The sequence below is a fragment of the Aethalodelphis obliquidens genome, unplaced genomic scaffold (genome assembly GCF_003676395.1).
Source record: "Aethalodelphis obliquidens isolate GAN/ISIS:26980383/991018 unplaced genomic scaffold, ASM367639v1 scaffold36, whole genome shotgun sequence".
In the NCBI taxonomy this organism is placed as follows: domain Eukaryota; kingdom Metazoa; phylum Chordata; class Mammalia; order Artiodactyla; family Delphinidae; genus Aethalodelphis; species Aethalodelphis obliquidens.
In genome coordinates, this window is record NW_020837980.1 from 16,065,420 (window position 1) to 16,087,184 (window position 21,765).

The following is a 21,765-nucleotide window of genomic DNA, read 5'->3' on the forward strand; positions in this document are numbered from 1 at the left end:
AAAAAAAAAAAAAAAAAAAAAAAAAAAAAAGAAGAAAAAAAGAAAAGAAACAACAAAAAAATTTGTTACAGACAAAGGATCAAGGTAAAAACCTACAAGACCAAAAAAAAAAAAAAAGAAGATGAAATAGGTAAGCTACCTGAAAAAGAATTCAGAGTAATGATAGTAAAGATGATCCAAAATCTCAGAAACAGAATGGAGAAAATACAAGAAACATTTAAAAAGGATCTAGAAGAACTAAAGAGCAAATAAACAGTGATGAATGACAAAATTACTGATATTAAAAATACTCTAGAAGGAATCAATAACAGAATAACTGAGGCAGAAGAACAGATGAGTGAGCTGGAAGAAAAAATGGTGGAAATAACTGCCAGGGAGCAGAATAAAGAAAAAAGAATGAAAAGAATTGAGGACAGTCAGAGAGACCTCTGGGACAACCTTAAACACACCAATATTTTTGAATTATAAGGGTCCCAGAAGAAGAAGAGAAAAAAAGGGTCTTAGAAAATATTTGAATAGATTATAGTGGAAAACTTCCCTAATATGGGAAAGGAAATAGTCAATCAAGTCCAGGAAGCACAGAGAGTACCATACAGGATAAACCCAAAGAGAAACACTGAAACACATATGAATCAAACTATCAAAAATTAAAAACAAAGAAAAAATATTGAAAGCAGCAAGGGAAAAGCAACAAATAACATACAAGGGAATCCCCATAAGGTTAACAACTGATTTTTCAGCAGAAACTCTGCAAGCCAGAAGGGAGTCGCAGGACATATTTAAAGTGATGAAAGAGAAAAACCTACAACCAAGATTACTCTACCCAGCAAGGATCTCATTAAGATTCGACAGAGAAATTAAAAATCTTTACAAATATGCAAAAGTTAAGAGAATTCAGCACCACCAAACCAGCTTTACAACAAATGCTAAAGGAACTTCTCTAGGCAGGAAACACAAGAGAAGAAAAAGACCTACAATAACAAACGAAACAATTAAGAAAATAGTAATAGGAACATACATATCGATAATTACCTTAAATGTAAATGGATTAAAAGCTCCAACCAAAAGACATAGACTGGATGAATGGATACAAAAGCAAGACCTGTACATATGCTGTCTACAAGAGACCCTCTTCAGACCTAGGGACATATACAGACTGAAAGTAAGGGGATGGAAAAAGATATTCTGTGCAAATGGAAATCAGAAGAAAGCTGGAGTGGCAATTCTCATATCAGACAAAATAGACTTTAAAATAAAGGCTATTACAAGAGACAAAGAAGGACACCACATAATGATCGTGGGATAAATCCAAGAAGAAGATATAACAATTGTAAATATTTATGCACCCAACACAGGAACACCTCAATACATAAGGCAAATGCTAACAGCCATAATATGGGCAATCGACAGTAAGACAATCATAGTAGGGGACTTTAACACCCCACTTTCACCAATGGACAGATCATCCAAAATGAAAGTAAATAAGGAAACACAACCTTTAAATGACACATTAAACAAGGTGGACTTAATTGATATTTATAGGACATTCCATCCAAAAACAAAGGAATACACTTTCTTGTCAAGTGCTCATGGAACATTCTCCAAGATAGGCCATATCTTGGGTCACAAATCAAGCCTTGGTAAATTTAAGAAAATTGAAATCGTATCAAGTATCTTTTCTGACCACAACACTATGGTTGTGTTACAGGAAACAAACTGTAAAAAATACAAACATGGAGGCTAAACAATACACTACTAACTAACCAACAGATCACTGAAGAAATAAAAAAATACCTAGAAACAGATGACAATGACCCAAAACCTACGGGAAGCAGCAAAAGCAGTTCTAAGAGGGAAGTATATAGCAATACAATCATACCTCAAGAAACAACTCAAATAAACAACCTAACCTTAGACCTAAAGCAATTAGAGAAAGAAGAACAAAAAAACCTCCAAAGTTAGCAGAAGGAAAGAAATCATAAAGATCAGATCAGAAATAAATGTAAAGGAAATGAAAGAAACAATAACAAAGATCAATAAAACTAAAAGCTGGTTCTTTGAGAGGATAAGCAAAATTGATAAACCATTAGCCAGACTCATCCAGAAAAAAGGAAGAAGGCTCAAATGAACAGAATTAGAAATGAAAAAGGAGAAGTAACAACTGACACGGCAGAAATACAAAGGATCATGAGAGATTACTACAAGTTACTATATGCCAATAAAATGGACAACCTGGAAGAAATGGACAAATTCTTAGAAAAGCACAACCTTCCGAGACTGAACCAGGAAGAAATAGAAAATATAAACAGACCAATCACAAGCAATGAAATTGAAACTGTGATTAAAAATCTTCCAACAAACAAAATCCCAGGACCAGATGGCTTCACAGGGGATTCTATCAAACATTTAGAGAAGAGCTAACACCTCTCCTTCTCAAACTCTTCCAAAATATAGCAGAGGGAGGAACACTCCCAAACTCATGCTACGAGGCCACCATCACCCTGATACCAAAACCAGACAAAGATGTCACAAAAAAAGAAAACTACAGGCCAATATCTCTGATGAACATAGATGCAAAAGTCCTGAACAAAACACTAGTAAACAGAATCCAACAGCCCATTAAACAGATCATACACCATGTTCAAGTGGAGTTTATCCCAGGAATGCAAGGATTCTTCATTATATGCAAATCAATCAATGTGATTCACCATATTAACAAATTGAAGGATAAAAACCATATGATAATCTCAATAGATGTAGAAGAAGCTTTTGTCAAATTTCAACATCCATTTATGATAAACACTCTCCAGAAAGTAGGCATAGAGGGAACCTACCTCAACATAATAAAGACCATATATGACAAACCCACAGCCAACATCGTCCTCAATGGTGAAAAACTGAAACCATTTCCACTAAGATCAGGAACAAGACAAGGTTGCCCACTCTCACCACTATTATTCAACATAGTTTAGGAAGTTTTAGCCACAGCAATCAGAGAAGAAAAAGAAATAAAGGAATCCAAATTGGAAAAGTAGAAATAAAACTGTCACTGTTTGCAGATGGCATGATACTATACATAGAGAATCCTATAGATGCTACCAGAAAACTACTAGATCTAATCAATGAATTTGTCAGAGTAGCAGGATACAAAATTAATGCATAGAAATCTCTTGCATTCCTATACACTAATGAAGAAAAATCTGAAAGAGAAATTAAGGAAGCATTCCCATTTACCATTGCAACCAAAAGAATAAAATACTTAGGAATAAACCTACCTAAGGAGACAAAAGACCTGTATGCAGAAAACTATAAGACACTGATGAAAGAAATTAAAGATGATACAAACAAATGGAGAGATATACTATGTTCTTGGATTGGAAGAATCAACATTGTGAAAATAACTGTACTACCTAAAGCAATCTACAGATTCAATGCAATCCCTATCAAACTACCAATGGCATTTTTCACAGAACTGGAACAAAAAATTGCACAATTTGTATGGAAACACAAAAGACACCTAATAGCCAAAACAATCTTGAGAAAGAAAAATGCAGCTGGAGGAATCAGACTCCCTGACTTCAGACTATACTACAAAGCTACAATAATCACGACAGTATGGTACTGTCACAAAAACAGAAATATAGATCAATGGAACAGGATAGAAAGCCCAGAGATAAACTCACACACATATGGTCACCTTGTCTTTGATAAAGGAGGCAAGAGTATACAATGGAGAAAAGACAGCCTCTTCAATAAATGGTACTGGGAAAACTGGAATAAAAGAAGGAAATTAAACACTCCCTAACATCATACACAAAAATAAACTCAAAATGGATAAAAGGCCTAAATGTAAGGCCAGACACTATAAAACTCTTAGAGGAAAGCATAGGCAGAACACTCTATGACATAAATCACAGCACGATCCTTTTTGATCCACCTCCTAGACAAACGGAAATAAAAACAAAAATAAACAAATGGGATCTAATGAAACTTAAAAGCTTTTCCACAGCAAAGGAAACCATAAAAAAGACGAAAAGACAACCCTCAGATTTGGAGAAAATATTTGCAAACAAAGCAACTGACAAAGGATTAATCTCCAAAATTTATAAGCAGCTCATGCAGCTCAATATCACAAAAACAAACAACCCAATCCAAAAATGGGCACAAGATCTAAATAGACATTTCTCCAAAGAAGATATACAGATGGCCAACAAACACATGAAAGGATGCTCAACATCACTAATCATTAGAGAAATGCAAATCAAAACTACAATGAGGTATCACCTCACATTGGTCATAATGACCATCATCAAAAAATCTACAAACAATAAATGCTGGAGAGGGCGTGGAGAAAAGGGAACCCTCTTGCACTGTTGGTGGGAATGTAAATTGGTACAGCCTCTATGGGGAACAGTATGGAGGTTCCTCAAAAAACTAAAAATAGAACTACCATATGACCCAGCAATCCCACTACTGGGCATATATCCTGAGAAAACCATAATTCAAAAAGAGTCATGTATCACAATGTTCATTGCAGCTGTATTTAAAATAGCCAGGACATGGGAGCAACCTAAGTGTCCATCAATAGATGAATGGATAAAGAAGATGTGGCACATATATACAATGGAATATTACTCAGCCATAAAAAGAAATGAAATTGAGTTATTTGTAGTGAGGTGGGTGGACCTAGAGTCTGTCATACAGAGTGAAGTAAGTCAGAAAGAGAAAAACAAATACCCTACGCTAACACATATATATGGAATCTTAAAAAAAAATTGTTCTGAAGAACCTAGGGGCAGGACAGGAATAAAGACACAGACGTAGAGAATGGACTTGAGGACATGGGGAGGGGGAAGTGTAAACTGGGACAAAGTGAGAGAGTGGCTTGGACTTATATATACTACTGAATATAAAACAGATAGCTAGTGGGAAGCAGCTGCATAGCACAGGGAGATCAGCTTGGTGCTTTGTGACCACCTAGAGGGGTGGGATAGGGAGGGTGGGAGGGAGACGCAAGAGGGAGGAGATATGGGCATATACATATATATATGTATAGCTGATTCACTTTGTTATAAAGCAGAAACTAACACATCATTGTAAAGCAATTATACCCCAATAAAAATGTTAAAAAACTATTGAATCACTATGCTATATAGCTGAAAGTAATATAATACTGTGAATCTATTATACTTCAATAAAAAAAGGTAATAGCAGTTAGCACTTTGCAAGGCTACTGTGACCCAATAAAATAATGTTGTAGAGAACATCTCTCATTTAGATGAGCTCTTCTACTGTTCCTTTTTAAAAAATCTTCTAGCTATGGAAAAAATACCATATAGAGAAAAGTAGTGTGAACAGACAGATGAGTAAAATGTATTTATTAATATTGAATGTTGGCATGCATAAGAATTGATGTTTAACTAATAGGTTAAGAAATGTGCTCCTTTGCCCGTTAGTGCCTCTGATATTTTAGACAGTTTTGCTTAGTGGAACCAACACAGGCTCTCTATTAGACTGCCTGAGATCAAATCCTGACTTCACACCTTGTAAGCATGGGAATTTATTTGTAATTTTTAATCTCTTTATAATTCTTACCTTGACTTCCTCATTGATAAACTATAGGTAACATACCTAGTAGAGTGTTAGATCCTTAAACTAGAGTATCAATAAAATTAACTCTTACTACTCATTAACTTTTTGGCATCTCGAGTACCTAAAATTGTAAAATTGCTACAGAAAGGAGCATGAATCAATGAAGAAGAATATTGTTGACAACCTACCTATGCTGTAAGTTTTTTGTGTCTCATCATGAGTTTAAGAATAAACATAGTTATGTTTATGTGATATAAATGTTATATAAAACATTTTATATAAAACATATATATAAACATATATATAAAACATATATATATAACATGTTATATAAAACTATAAAAACATAGTTATGGTTATATGATATAAATGTTAAACTTTTTCAATACTAAACAATGATTCTACACAGTAGAAATTGTATAATTTGAACTGGTACAACTTGTTCTACATGTAAGTAAGGAAACAGCACACCAAAGTTTCTTTTCCAATAACTTGATCAAAATAAGATTAAACTGAGTTAATAAATGAGCATTTCCACCTTTTCTTTCCTATTTACACTCATGTCAGTATTTCTTGCCCATGTTCTAGAATTTTGATTCTCCTGGAAGCCATCTAAACAGAGTTTGACACCTCATCTAATAGAGCACTTCCTGAAGAGACAAACTACGCATAAGAACACATGTTTTGCAGAGCCAGCAGTACTGTTTTATCTCTTTAGAATGTATTTTTAAGTAATAAAACTAATAATGATCATTGTAAAAATTGCTCACACCATAGAAGAGCAAATGAAGTCAATTGGAAGTCTTTCTGTCCTCCTCTCACCATTACCCACTTTTTGGCAGGCAATCTTCTAGGCCCTCCTTGATACATATATACACAAATAATATGATATTGAACCATATAGGTATTATATTATCGACATTACTCCAAACTTTTCTTTTAAACTTCACAAACATTGTAGACATGTGAACATACCTGCAAATCGAACCTTGCTCATTAATCACTCATTTAGAATATTTAGAATAACACAGAGTGTAGATTGTTTCAGGGTGAGGTTAAAGTTTCTTTGGTTTGATAATATTTTAGGCAGTTGTTGATTTTAATTATTCAAATGACTTCCTGGAATCATAACCACTTAAATATACTCTCATAATAAGTTCATCATAGGAAAATTACACTGCCTTTAAAAAAAATAAGAACCAACAATGTGTATACATATTACACTACTAAAAACATGAGAAGGCAAATGATATTGCACAAGACCTTGGTGACAAATTATAAACTAATTTCCCCCTAAGTTTTGAATATTTGCTGAGCTACCTATATCACTTCTATTCCTTCATACCTTTTTATTTATCCTGGACTTATTTAGAGGTGGACTGGAGGTGGGAAGGGGAAATGATCCTGTATGCTACTTACTAAATAACATGTGCTTTATTCTCTAGAAGATTACTCCACACTCCTCCCCTAATTTTCACCCCATCTTTGCAATCCAATATTTTCTCTCTCTCATTTCTGACTGGCTTACTCTCCATTCCAGAGAATTCGGTTCAGCCTAATATACCTCCAGCTAGGCACCAGTCCTATCCCTCCTCAGCTGAAGAAATAGAAGGAAAGATGTACCACAGAACATAGGAAATATTTGATAGACTGTTAAATAACGAGGTTAAACTAGATGACGGTGAGAGTTCCTTTCAGTCTGAAATGGTCTTATTTCTATACTAGGTGATCCTCTTTCCATTAGCCCTTTCTGTACATTTATTACAGTTACTCTGCTTTCTACAGAGAACCTCTAGAACCTCTATATCTTCTTGCCTTGATACAAAAAGTATTCAGTTAGGTTTGCATAATAATAAAAGTTAACAATCTGATGCACATTACTATGTTCCAGACATTGCATTAAGCATCAAGTCCTTTTATCTTTGTTACAACTCTATGAGGTAGGTTATGCTTCTCCTTACATTACAGATTAAGACGCTAAGATTTATAAAGAAAGGGACTCAGAGCTGGAAGCTGTTAAAATCAGGTCTGAAACCCAAGTCTGTTTAATTCTAGAGTCTATGCTTTTAGTCAGTACTCTTGACTCTATCAAGATGAGCGGTGAGGGTGACCTTCCCCTAGTATATCACCAGCAATCCGCCAGAAACAACACTCGCCTGGAAGTCAGATCACTTGAGCTGGGGTCTCAGCTCTGATACTAATCAGTTGTGTGACTTTGGGCAGGTCTTTTAAATATTCGGCCTCTTAGCTCTATCATTTCCTCTTTCATAAAGCTAATAGATCGATTGGTCTTTCTTTCTGATTTAGTCACTTAGTTATTATACATTCCTATAAACTGTCACCGAACTTTTATGGACCAAGCAGATCACATATAAAAATAAATGCACATCCATATATTACATGATGCTTCTTAATTCTGAAGTTCACGACTGTGTGTGAGACTTTGGAGAAAATGCCAGAAGCACACTTTCTTCAAAGAATTGACTGGGTCCTTCATATAAAACATTGAGCACTGGCTTTACATTTAACAGATCAACGTAGGTTTATTAATGAATAGCACTACAATGGTGGTTAGAAGGGTTACATCACAAAACTCCCTTCTCCACGAACATTTGCTTATAAACTCACACACAAAACAGAAACCAGACAGGATGAACATATATATAATGAGGACAAATTCAAATTAAGGGGTACCAATGTACCTACACGGAAGGCCAGATTCTAAGCTTCATGAAGTCAAGGTTCAAATCAAATTTGTTCTTATTTCTAGCATCTCACACAGGACCCGCTATAGAACACAGAAATCAATCAAGCTGTGGCAAGGATCAGGGGCAATAGCGGCGAATCTCATGAACGATCTAGGTAATCGGTACAGCAATGATCCTGTGGTACGGGTGATGAGATGATGGTAGAGGAAAAGTAAGGAGAATGAAAGTATAAGGGAGTGAAACATTGTGATTAATTATTCATCTGTGTTTGGCTTTGGAATCACTCTTCTTTTTTGAGCTGCGTTTTGAATTTTCTGTTTAACATAGCACCGTACCACTGACTGTAGAACTAAAGAAATGTTATTATTTTTTTCTTTCTGGATAATGCTTGCTTCAAGAAATAACCTAAGTCAGACCAATCCTGGCGAGAATGTCTTCTGGATTCCTTTGATTAATGGGTACATGGATCTAGGCCAATTTTTGAGATTTTTGCACTGATGTTTCCTTCTTTGAAAATGTGTGTGTGTGTGCGTGTGCATGTGTGTGTGTGTGTGTATAATGATGATGATGTAATAATAACACAATCTTCTTGCAGTAATTGAGATAACGCCTAGCACTAGTGGTCTAGTTTCCACCCTCCACTTCAAATACTGGCCTCCTTGCCTATAATCCTTAACAGCTTCACGTCTACATTTCAAGAAGCCATTGTCAAAGTGTACTTAGGGGCTTCCCAGGTGGCGCAGCGGTTGAGAGTCCGCCTACCGGTACAGGGGACACGGGTTCGCGCTCCCGGGTCAGGAAGATCCCACATGCCGCAGAGCGGCTGGGCCCGTGAGCCATGGCCGCTGAGCCTGTGCTCCGCAACGGGAGAGGCCACAACAGTGAGAGGCCCGTGTACCGCAAAAAAAAAAAAAAAAAAAAAGTGCACTTAGACCAGCCTTTTCTGGTTCATTTATAATTTACAATATCTATTTATACTTTTAGCCTTTGGCTTCTATGTTAACATACGTAACTTACACATTAGGTGGGACAAGAAAAACCACACCTGAGAGCAGTCAAGTTCTAGGTCATGTCCTGCAGGCAGGACACATTTTCTATTAATGCAGAGTCAGCCATGCTGCATACCTTCAGGGAAGGAAGCTAATAAGCTTCTCAGTGAGCTGTGATTACTAGCTGAACTGTTTAGCATATTTACTCATTAATTCAAGCCGAGAGATAGCCTCACCTTCAAGTTGGGCTTATCTCAGCCCTCTAAGGCTTTCAAGAGCTCCAAAGGCCGTGATTCCTGAATTCATCTTATTAATTAAAAATTTTTCACCCTTTGAATTACGCTAAATGCCTAATTTTCATGGGATAAATGGAAACACTCTAAATAGCTTTCACACAGCAAACATCTTTTTTGACTGCGTATTATATTTCCACTGTACTCCACACAAATTGAAAGTTTAATTTTTTTCCTTTAGGCAAGAAAATACTGTGTTTGTAAGACACCAAGAATCAGTACCTTTGATCTTATGAAAAGAATAAATCCAGGTTTTAGGAAAACAGGACTGGGCTCCAGGATTCCTGTGGGTATTTAGGGCATCTGAGAGCAAAGTCTGCTCCGGGACCCAGGCTGGTGGTTTCATTCAGGACTGAAGATCAGGAGTGGTGTTCATTCCATAGCCACGCCCAGAACTACTGATTCCCAAGTGTTTCCACTTGCCCCTCCCCCCCCACTTGTGCTCAGCTAACGCCTATTTATCCTTCAAAACTCTTCAGTTATGATTAGTGAGGGGGTAGTTTTCACTTTATGTACTTTAAATTTTTGAACTATTTTTTCAGTGAGCATGCCTTATTTTACAGTTAAAATAACAAGAAACAATGGGAAAAAAAATAAAACAAGCAAATAAAACCTCCCCCAAACCTTCTGCTTCGTTATCTCCTCCCCTGGGGGAAGTTCTGAGCAGTTTCCAAATCCTCTTGCCCCAATCCATATTTATTCATGCCCTTCTTTCTGCGAGCTCATATGACCTCTCGATCATTTCCTTTTAGCCTAGGACTTATTTTATACTCTGCAGTAATTATATGTTCACTTACCATTGTTCTCACTAGATTATAAACTCAGCCAAAGCAAGACGTGTAAGAATTGTCTAGATCCCCACCATCTATCCCAGTACCCGGCACATCGTAGATGTGCAGTATATTCTCCTGAATGAGGAATTAAGTAAAAGGAAGATGGTAGTTCTAAGAGAGAAAAGGAAGGCGACTGTGATCGAAGAGCCTCGCGCATTGATTTCCTAGCTCCTCCCCCACTCTTGGTAACACTGCCAGGGACGCACCTGGGAGACCTCAGCACAGCTTCTTGCCATTGGTGGCCCCCTTGCATCCCCCGCGAGGCTGGGCTGCAGGAGGTGAGTGAGCCAGTCTGCCCTTCCAATTCCTTTACCTGAGTACAGTACTGCTTTTCTAGCCTCTGGCTCTCCTTTTGTTTCTGGCAGGTGAGTGACACCACAGACACGATGGTGCTGTTGTAGTTTTCTTGGGAAGACGTCCAGGACATCAAGGCAGTGGTTGAGCTTAGAACGTGGACACTCACATGCTGGGGCTTCTCAGTGAGTTCTTCGATCCACTCTCCTGAAGGACCTGGACATCAAATCAGACGCAGAGCTGGTTGAGGTACAAGATTCTAGTTCTAAAAATCGTGTTGTTTCCCTTTTGTCCTTACAGAGATACTCCAAGTAATACTGGCAGCCAGGCTGGTAGGTCTTTACATTCTCTGCTTAGCTACAGTCTCCACTGGGTGACGTCCCCTTTGACCTAAGCAACATCCTGGCAGCAGCCACCAAACCAGTTCTACTGAGAGACAGAAGCTCCACTTCAGTTGTTACGTGCCTCTGAGATTATTCTGGTAAATTCTTCACCAGAGAGAATTTACTTCTCTTTTAACAAACAGTATGTGTGGCAGTGTGGCATTTCATGAGTATTTAGAATTCCTTTGCTGTTAGGATCTTCAGTCTCTAGAAATAATTATGTTGAGATTCAAATTAGCCTCTACTACAATCATGGGAAAATTTTTAATTTGGTGACAGCAGGATCAAAGAGGCAGGGTGTGACTACCTTAGAGAAGAAACAGGCAACAGACGGGCTCAATTATAGAAGCTGGCGGAAACCTGGCTGATAATTTGAGGACACGGTGGGCTCCTCATTATAAAATATCTCCCTGAAAGTGCCCGCCATTAGCTTTGTTCTCTTAAATTTCCAAAGTGGTTATTAGCACAGTGCCTGACACATCATGAGGACCCAAGAAATGTTAAGGTGATTATTATCTCCTGAAAGGCATTGTTAAAATGCAAATGTGCAACTTCTTTTATTTGCTTAGTGTACATTTCTCAGTTCCCTCATGGGAAGCTGTATTCCTGAGCCCCAGAGAGGGGAAGGAGAAAGCGGCTCTGTTGGGAAGGGCAGTCCCAGGCTCATGGTTAATTGGGTAAGGGAAAACACAACAATAAAAATGATAATAATAATGATGATGGCAAAGAGTGGTAGGACTCCCTGCGTGCCAGGCTCTAAGTTTATATGTGTTTACATATTTTAATCCTTTAATTTTCTTAACTAACCTACGAGATAAGTACTAGGATTGATTTCACTTTCAGATGAGGAAATCGAGGCAGAGATAGCACAAGTAGAGCTGGGATTCATGCATAGGAAGTCTGGTTCCAAAATCCATGCTCTTAACCCCTGCTTAAAACTTCCTGGATCACTATGAAAGAGTGAAAAGCATGGGTCTGGAGATAGGAAAGTTGGCCCCAAACTCAGTTTTGCTCATTATTAGCAATGCAAGCTTGGGCAAATGACTTAACTACTCTGAATCTCAGTCATTGCATCTGTCAAATGGACAGATCATAGAATGTTAGGATTGAAAAGGACTTTAGATTTTCAATGCTTTGTTTTACTGATGAGGAAACTGGAGGCCAGAGATGTGAATGAACTTCCCAATGTCACAGAGCTAGTAATGTTTGGGAACCAACCTAGAACTCCTGTCTCCTGGGTTGGGGCTTTGTGATAACTTATCATGATACTCTCTGATTAGTCTACTTCACAGGACTGTTGATGGGATCAAATGAGATTATAATGTGTTGAGAACTATCTAAATGTGAAGTGTTATTACTGTTATGATGATTACTGGGGTAGTGGGGGCATGGAGAGAGAAGGTGGGGGGAGGCAAAATGAATTCACTCACTTAATGTCTTTACATTAGGACTGACCCGATAATCAACCCAAGATAATAGGTCACTGCAGGCTCCATGGAAATGGACTTTGCTATTAAATATTTCTAGAATCTAATTCTTCTTCTGACACCAATTTGCTAAACTTTCTGTGACTCAGTATTTTTTTTCAAGTGACAAATGGGGATAAGAGAAATATTCCCTTCATGAGGCTATTGGGAGACTAATGTAAATTTCTACTTTAATTTTTATCTCTGAGTAAAACCTTCAAAACTACACAAATTCAGTATCCTTTTATTTATTTATTTATTTATTTTTTTTTTTGCGGTACGTGGGCCTCTCACCGCTGTGGCCTCTCCCCGCTGTGGCCTCTCCCGTTGCGGAGCACAGGCTCCGGACGCGCAGGCTCAGCGGCCATGGCTCACGGACCCAGCCGCTCCGCGGCACGTGGGATCTTCCTGGACCGGGGCGTGAACCCGTGTCCCCTGCATCGGCAGGTGGACTCTCAACCACTGCGCCACCAGGGAAGCCCCCAGTATCCTTTTAAAATCAAAGGCATATACAGAGTACACCTGAATAACTCATTTCCGCAGAACATCATATCTGAAGCTCTAAAAAGATTTTTATTGGCAGAGAAATAGCAAAATTTCTAGTGCCCTATATTTTCCTAGATGAACATTAATATGCATCTTTTTGAAATAATCATATGTTTGAGCAATTCTGACACATTCTCAGCAGCTCTGGTCAACTGAATACTCTAGGAACAGGGCAGAGTGCTTGACACTGGAAAATGGTTCAATAAATATTTGTCGAATGTGCAACAGAATTAACAAATAAGCAAAGAGTTTAACCGCAGCCTAGCGTTTTGTAATTTGGTATGAGAAGCAGGATGTACACAAATAAAATACATCTAGAAAAATACCACACTCAGAGAAGCTCTGTATTTTGTCTTGTGCACTATGATACACAGTAGAAATTCAGAGAAGGGAAGAGCTAATGGCCAGAAGAGTTGTGGGAGTTTTCCTGTAACTTGCAGTGGATCTCTGCTGGCAGACAAGGAAATCTCTGGGTTAATGAAACATATTTAGCCTCATGGGAAGAACTGGATACATTCTCAAGTGATGTCACGTCAAAGATTGCCCATAACTGAAAGACATGCAAGGCAATCACAGATATTTTTTCTGCACGTTCAGTGGATATTTCAAGCCTTTTCACCAGTGGTGACATTTTTGGTTTCTTAAGTAAAATTGTTGTATGGGATATTTTCAACATTTTTAAGCTGCTAAGTAAACTGATCTCGGGCTTCCCTGGTGGCGCAGTGGTTGAGAGTCTGCCTGCTAATGCAGGGAACATGGGTTCAAGCCCTGGTCTGGGAGGATCCCACATGCCGTGGAGCAACTAGGCCCGTGAGCCACAACTACTGAACCTGCGCGTCTGGAGCCTGTGCTCCACAACAAAAGAGGCCGTGATAGTGAGAGGCCCGCGTACCGCGATGAGGAGTGGCCCCCACTTGCCGCAACTAGAGAAAGCCCTCGCACAGAAACAAAGACCCAACACAGCCATAAATAAATTTTTTTAAAAAAGGCAAAATTCCTTAAAAAGCAAACAAACAAAAATACTGATCTCTTCTCTCTGCCCCCCTCCTCCTTCCCCTGTCCATCTTTTTGAGGATCATCTGATGAAAGGTGGTAATTTGCTTTTGAAGGAGGAGATAGAGTATGGTGACCCTCCTTCTCGGAACTCAGTTTTTATCCATTCCCTTCTGGTTCTTCTTTCTGCTGGTCAGAGGCACATTTAACTCCTGATAAGCTAGGAAACTGGTTTTTGGCCTCTCAACTTCTGGTAAGCATAGTCAGATTAGCAAAAAACATTACAGACATACACTATTTGTGTAGCTTTTAGAGGCTAGTTATTGCTCTGCTATTATCCCTGATGGAATTGGTAGAAGATGCCCTAAGACTTGTTATTAGAGTATTCATGATGCTCTAGCTCAGTCTTGTGCTAACTTTTGGAGACCACCTAGGTCTCACTACACCTCAATCTCTCTTTCTTTCGAGCTCCGTAAGCTTAATACTCTAATGAGACTTTTCACACAGAAAAACAATATCCATTTTCATTATGGCCTCGAACAAAAGTCCTCTTTCCCAAACTATGTGTCCACGTCCTTGGAGACTTTGTTATCACTAGTGTGGAAGGTCAGTTTAATAAATGTTCAATTACCACAATAATTTTAAAATAGCCTCAAGTTAAATCCCTGGGTAGGTTTGCTACTATGAAACATACATATATTTTCCGGCTGTCAAAATCTCATGGATCTGGGCCTCTCATGATCTGGAAGAATTCTCAGGGTCTCTAAGGTTTGATGCATAATCGATGCCTGAACATCATGAATCTCACCAGTTCCACTTTTCTAGCTCCTCTGTAAGTGCAAAATAATCTTTTTGGTACTTACTGATATAAAAACTGAGGGATTTTGCTGACTCGCTGTTTCGAATTTCACAAGATCCTGAGGAACTGAAGGTTGTAACAGATAACTTGTATTTCCCAGGCTCCTTCAGTTCTGCAACAAATTCGTGTGCCTCTTCATCTACTGTCATATATTCAGTAAAGTTTTCTAAATCATGGATAAAAAAGAGAATATATATGAATTGATATCTGGAACAGCCTTGGCTATAGAAGTCAATTAATTAAAAAAAAGTATTTTTTAAAATTTTTCCTCCTTCCTTTTGTCAAGTTGAATTCTACCTCTAAAATTACTATTGAAAAAGGTGACTAGGGCTTCCCTGGTGGCGCAGTGGTTGAGAGTCCGCCTGCTGACACAGGGGACACGGGTTTGTGCCCAGGTCCGGGGAGATCCCGTGAGCCATGACCGCTGAGCCTGCGCGTCCGGAGCCTGTGCTCCGCAACGGGAGAGGCCACAACAATGAGAGGCCCGCGTACCCTTCCCCCCCCCAAAAAAGGTGACTAAGAGTTCAAGTTATTTTTTACAATAGTTTTAAATAACCAAATTAAAATATGGTGCACTAATCAATAAAACTAGGGATGGATATATACTGCATTCTTACATACTGTCAACCAATGAAGTTATATACACAAAATAGAAGTGTAATGTTAGGAAAAAATAGCAATAATCAACGTTCTCATTTGGATATAAAGGATTAAAAAAACAGTAACAAATGTTGTATAAGTTCTTTGTGGTAGCATTAAATATCCAGAAGTGTCTTAAAATATATTGAATTATCTCTATTTAGAAATAATCCTCTGGATACATTTTTCTGACACTTGTAATATTTTTGCTTCATTGATTTACTTTCAGAAATTTTAAAAGTAAAAATGATTTTTGCATTGCTTCAAAGCCCACCTCCTGCTGCTTATTCGTTTGAAGTTGTTATCATTTGGCGACTGTAGTACAACACACCACAGTCAGATAAAAGCATGAATGAACCTTCATGGAAATAGGCATTACAAAACATGATGAATTATAAGACCCTATTTTCCATAGAATATATTGAGGAATAGAAAAATAAAAGATAGATTAAGGGAACTTTTTTTAATACAAATAATTTCAGGCAAATGTTAAGAATTTTGACTCAAATAATTGGAAATGACGAAGGATTTCAATGTTATATAATATTTGGGTATGGTTGATTGCTCTCTACTCTAGTAGAGAGGAATTCACAGGTCTTGTATTTCATTCTATCGAATAAAATGGGGGCAAACAATACGTCATATATAAGACTACATGATTTGAATACCTTATCCTATAAATAAGGCTGTCAATTTAACCTCACATTTTGGCAACTTGACAACTTTTGCTACCCAGACTACTAGACTGGAAAGCATAAAACAAAACAAACAACAAATAACTATGAAAACCTACCAAACAACAATTCACATATGATTCATGATCCAAATTTACTGAATGCTGTGGCCCTGCTTTTCATAAATTAGTGGGTTAAATATAAAGAATAACTCTCAGTTGCTAAGTGAATACAATATATAATATAGTAGCTAGAGTGGAAATACCAGTTGTTATGTATTTTCTATTCTACTACCAGCTTCTCTTTGGGAAAATGTGAGTGGTGCTGGTTTCAGGGGGCACCTGCTAAGGGGAATAAGAGTAGCTTGATAAGCAGGACACAGGTCTGATACTCTTGGGAAAGTAGCCAGGTTGTCAGCAAGATTGTTTTGCTGCACGCTTCACAAATTTGGGTACTGGAAAACAGAATATTTCTCCAGGATATTTTGTAATTTGTTATGGTTAGAACCTTAATTCAAAATCTTTCCAAATATAAAGTTTCCTCAGTTGCCTGGGGTAGGTGAAATGTCAGGTAATGAAATGTATACAGTTGCCTGTACTTGCAATGTATGAACTACCCAAACAGGATTCTGACCCAATCTGTTCATTTTTGTTTTCTGGTTTCCGTCTGCATTGGATACTCAATTAAATTCTTCCTTTTCTTTACCATCTTTCTTTAGATATTAACTGTCTACCATCAGTCTTTCTTTCTAAATGTAATCTTTAAAAGCTTCAATTTCCTTTCCTTTGTACCATTACTTATTTCCTCTGATTTCCTATTACTTTACCTTCTCTTTCCATGTGGATATGGAACCCATCAAATGCAGTGGGTGGTTTTGGTGGTAACCAACTCAGTATCATCTGGACAGGGAAAAAAGAGAAAGAGCTGGTCGTCGATTTCTCAGTCTCACTGAGTGTATTGTTATTTTCGTATTCCATGGGAAGAACACTGACAAATTCATCTTCGCTTTCAGGAGTCGCAGATGCACTGTCCCACCAATATGGTTGGGATGTGGTTTCATAGTCACTGATGTTAAAATCAGGCCAACCAGAAGAAATGTTGCCAGAGGGAATTTCAGGAGTGTCATCAGTAAAGTGGAAGAGTTTGTCTTTTCCCATTGTATCTTGTGATCTCATGAACGATTCCTCTGGGAAACTGCCACTCTGTTCTTCCCAGTTGTTTTTGTTCAAGTTTACTATACGAACTGAGATATTTTGAGGAGGATAGGGGACTGTAAGAGAGAGAATTATCATTTTCAAGTATTTTTAACTATTATAATGAATACTTAATCTATTAATGAGTCAAACATACAAGCAGATTTATAAAGTAGAGTTTAGTTTTACTTTTACTGTACAGATAATTTATATCAAGAACAAATGTGGTTTCAAGTACATACATCTAAGATTTTGTACACAGTGTGCACACATTAGCTTATCACCAGTCACACTACAAATATTGATACATTAATTCGTGATACTATGCTTGTCCAAGTGGTGATCTAACCACTTCCAAAGTAGAGTTACATACATATTTTCAGCTTATCACAATCTCTTTTTTTCAAAACTGAGTCTCTGTCACTAGATCTTTCTTACAAAAAAAGCAACTATAGTGTTTTATAGCTATCAAGATAAAAATACTCCCTATGACATAGTTGCACTTAGGAGAGTTAAATGTCTGAATTGCCTTCAGAAACAATAACATGCATGTTGGAAATATGGCTTCACTCCTCACCTCTCTAAAATAGAAACTATGCACACAAAATGAGTTTATGAATTATGGAATCATACTTTTGTAGTGGTAGAAAATTATGAAGGCACACTGCATGGTCTCTACCTGCAAAAGATTGTATGCATCCTGCAGATAGCAGCTCGACTCTCACCTCTTCTATGAACTTCTAATAAAAATTAATCTCTCCCTCCTTTGTGCTGTTACATAAGTTTGTACCTCTTTAATAATATTTATTATTGCATTCTGCCTTGTATGAGTGCCAGTAGTACCTCTACCATTTTTAAGAACAGGGAACCATCTCACCAGACTTTGTCTTCATCTCTTTAGTTGTTTAAAGTACTTTAAACAACTCCCAGGTGAAAGGTGCTCAATTAGTTTCTTTACTTGAATAATAAAAACTACAAGTAGAATCTTAGATGTTGATGTGAGGTGAATAAAATTTAGCTGAAATATTTTCTTTGCTTTGGCCTAATTAATGAGAACTCAGATTTTTCAACACATCTTAGAATTTCAGAATGGCAGGGTCTCAGAGGTGATCTATTATAACACATTCCCAGTGTTTGTATGAATTGTGTCTCCTGCATTCCTATTGAATACTTAAGGACATTAGGCATGAAAAATATCAGTCATATTGGTATTGGCAATGGGTATTTAGTATGTGTATATTTATATTACCCATCCATTCTACCATCTACCTACCATCTATTCATCCATCCATCCTATGATTGTGCTTCATATTAGTGATGCTACTAAAATTAATAATCTGATAATCCGTAGTAGAACCTCCCACATCTGTTCTTCTGTCATATGAGTATTTTGTCAGGTTATAGAATAAATGATGTGCACTTGATCCAGTTAAATTACTTAATTATAACTTTTGGTAGTATCACACAATTTTTTTAATTCAAAGATTATAAATCTATGATTTCATTGACATATTTAAAATTTTTCGAATTGAATATTTTGTTCAATTCCTTTTACATTGATAGAAAATTTGTTTTAGGTTACTAAAATACATATTTATTTTCTTTCTTAGCTCTGGAACAGAATTTTCCTTAGAATGATAGAAAGTATATATATAAAACAACATATAATTTAATTATTTTTTCACTAAATTTGATTCTTTGGAAGACTTACCAGTTCTGTGCTGTTTGGGTTCATGACTGACACCACTGTACTCCACAAGAGTGCTTTTATTAAAAGTTGCCTCAGATACCAGCTGAAAGGTGATATTACTATAACATATTCCTGGCAGCCAGTGATTAAATACTGTTTTTCCCTTAAAGAAATCTGAGAAGAAAAAACCAATTATATTAAAATTTCAGTTTCCTAAATGCCACACACTTCTAGAAAGTTCTGAACAATTATGACTATCCATAAAATAATATTCCCTGCAACTCCTGGCATGGTCAGTAATAAAAAATTGATATAAGGCTAGAGATGAAAATTTGGATTGTTTTGGACACAAACTGAAAGGCTTTTTTCTGCAAGAATTGGATACAATTGGAATTAAAACTTTATTATAAGAACATTTGGTGTATTAAGTGGAGAAGATAACGTATAGAAATTGTAGAGATTAAGTTTCTGCTAGCCATTTACTTTAAGATAAAAACCCAAGGTATTTTGCCAATTTACGACTTAGGAAAAAATAATTTTACGAGAAATGTTTTCACTAGTCTCACTTGTAGAATATAGCCTATTTAAAAAATAAAACAGTTTGTCATTTGGTGGATAGGACCTGCTTGAAAAAAGAAGAAAATAAAAAATTTGAATTTTATTTGGAAAACATTTTTTTGAAAAATAATAATAAATTTAAAATTCCAATCCAAGTTAGAAATGAGAGAAACAAAAAGTACCATTTATTGAATGAAAAACCAAAAATAATTTTAAATTAATTAAATTTAAAAAGAGAGCATATTAATTAACTTATTTTTAAACTCATGGCATGTAGCTCAACAAAAGTTTCAGTGACTGCTTTTCAATTATTTCTGAACTTATATTTGCATGTGACCAAAAAGCAAATAAGGTCTCAATTATTAATTTGCAGATAATCTGTTTTCATTGAAAATAAAGAATGCAGTAATTTATGGAGTCTATTTATGTTTATTTGATTTTTTTAAAGTTTAAAACCCCTGTAAATGCACTGCATATACTTTAAACAATGTCTCATTAAAAAAAATCCATGGAAGATTCAGGAGTTTGTAAAAGCAGCAAGTCAAAGTGAGATATTTCTGGATTTCATGCCATATGTGGTTGAGTACCTGTCCTCTACTTAGTTTCCAGTTACAACTAATCAAATTTGAGACCATCATCTACACTCTTTGCAGATAAATATTATGGTGCTGGGTCCTGAGAATATTTACGTTTCCCCAGTTCAGTCCCCAAAGGCCCTCCCTCCTTCTCTCCCTATCCCTCTCCCTCTTGACCTGCATCTGCCCCTGAAAAGTTGAGTTCTTTCAAAATTATTAATTCCCCTAGGCTCTCCTCTCTCTCAAGATCCCATCAAGCCAGTAAAAATAGTGAAACCAATTTTTGTATATTAATGCAATCATTTAGCTAGTCATACAGATAAATATATACAAAGGACCTAAAAAGCATTGTCTTTTGCATTTGAGAATAATCTTGGACCATCTCCAAGTGAAACTTTGTGAAAGGCACCTCTCTAGCTTCCCAGTTCTAGAAGTGCCCTAACACACTCAGAAAGAAATGGTTAAGTGAGGTGCTTCTAAATTTAAGTTTGAATTTGTTTCCTGCACCAGACATGCAGGAATAATATTTGGCAAGAATAACATGTGAGTCACAATAATTTGAGTTTTTCTTATGCTTACGCATGACACATGACTCTGAAGAACCAGACATTCTAAGACTCCTCATAACAATATTTTCACGCATCAGTAACTATTTTTATTGGTTCATTTATGACCAAATAGTGAATTATAAGACCTCTTCAGAGCAAGAGCAAGACCATTTGGCAAAAATCATGTAAAAGTGATAGTCATCATTTTTCATCTTCTTTTTGCCTCTTACCTTTATATAACATTGTCCGGAAGTCTTTACCCTCCCAGTAGCTTATGTTTACTCTTGTGAAAACGTTATATTTTTCTGGATAATGAATTTCAAACAGGACTCCTGTTTCAGGAGAAGGTTTATAGTCATATATTGAAACACTGGTTACGGGAAGAGGTTCTGCAGAAGGAAAGTTAATGGAGAAAGAGGAATTAAGGAAAGAGCAAAAGGCCATTATCAATACTTGGAAGGGCCAAGGATTACACCTATTAGAATTTTACACATATTTTTATTATCTGTAAGACACTAAACTCCTCAGTACTCCTGAGTTGAGTGTTCTCCTTAGCAGTAATTAATGATGCATATTTTAAATAGTGATTTCTGCCTTTCAAAGAACTTTCATATTCATTTTTCCATTTGCCTTTTGCAACAACCCTGAGATCTAGGAAGAGCAAATATTAATATCATCATTCAACATATAAAAATAATGATAACTCAGACTTTAAATTACTTGTCAAAGGTAATTTAACAAGGACATGGCAGAGTCTGTATCTCCAGATTCCTAGTTCATTTTTCTTTTCCCCAAGCCAAGAAAATTTGACATTAATAATAGACCAGTAGCAGAAAATACATTTTGGCTCTAACCAAAGATAAATGTTTCAATAATCAGTTATTTCTTTGTGTGAACTTACCACTTTTTTTATGTCAAGTATAACATTGCCA

The 21,765-nt window shown here is 36.7% G+C and overlaps 1 protein-coding gene across 2 annotated transcripts in view; it reads right to left on the reverse strand.

Annotated features, from left to right (window-relative positions):
* The window catches only part of PTPRO (protein tyrosine phosphatase receptor type O), a 128,076-nt gene that overhangs the window by 74,915 nt on the left and 31,396 nt on the right, over nucleotides 1-21,765 (reverse strand). For both annotated transcript variants that reach the window (XM_027129519.1, XM_027129518.1), the window contains exons 3-7: nucleotides 21,064-21,222; nucleotides 19,174-19,326; nucleotides 17,096-17,539; nucleotides 14,961-15,122; nucleotides 10,729-10,925 (exon numbers count right to left, since the gene is read on the reverse strand). In XM_027129519.1, coding sequence (XP_026985320.1) covers nucleotides 10,729-10,925; nucleotides 14,961-15,122; nucleotides 17,096-17,539; nucleotides 19,174-19,326; nucleotides 21,064-21,222 — 1,115 coding nt within the window. The remainder of the gene's footprint in view (nucleotides 1-10,728; nucleotides 10,926-14,960; nucleotides 15,123-17,095; nucleotides 17,540-19,173; nucleotides 19,327-21,063; nucleotides 21,223-21,765) is intronic.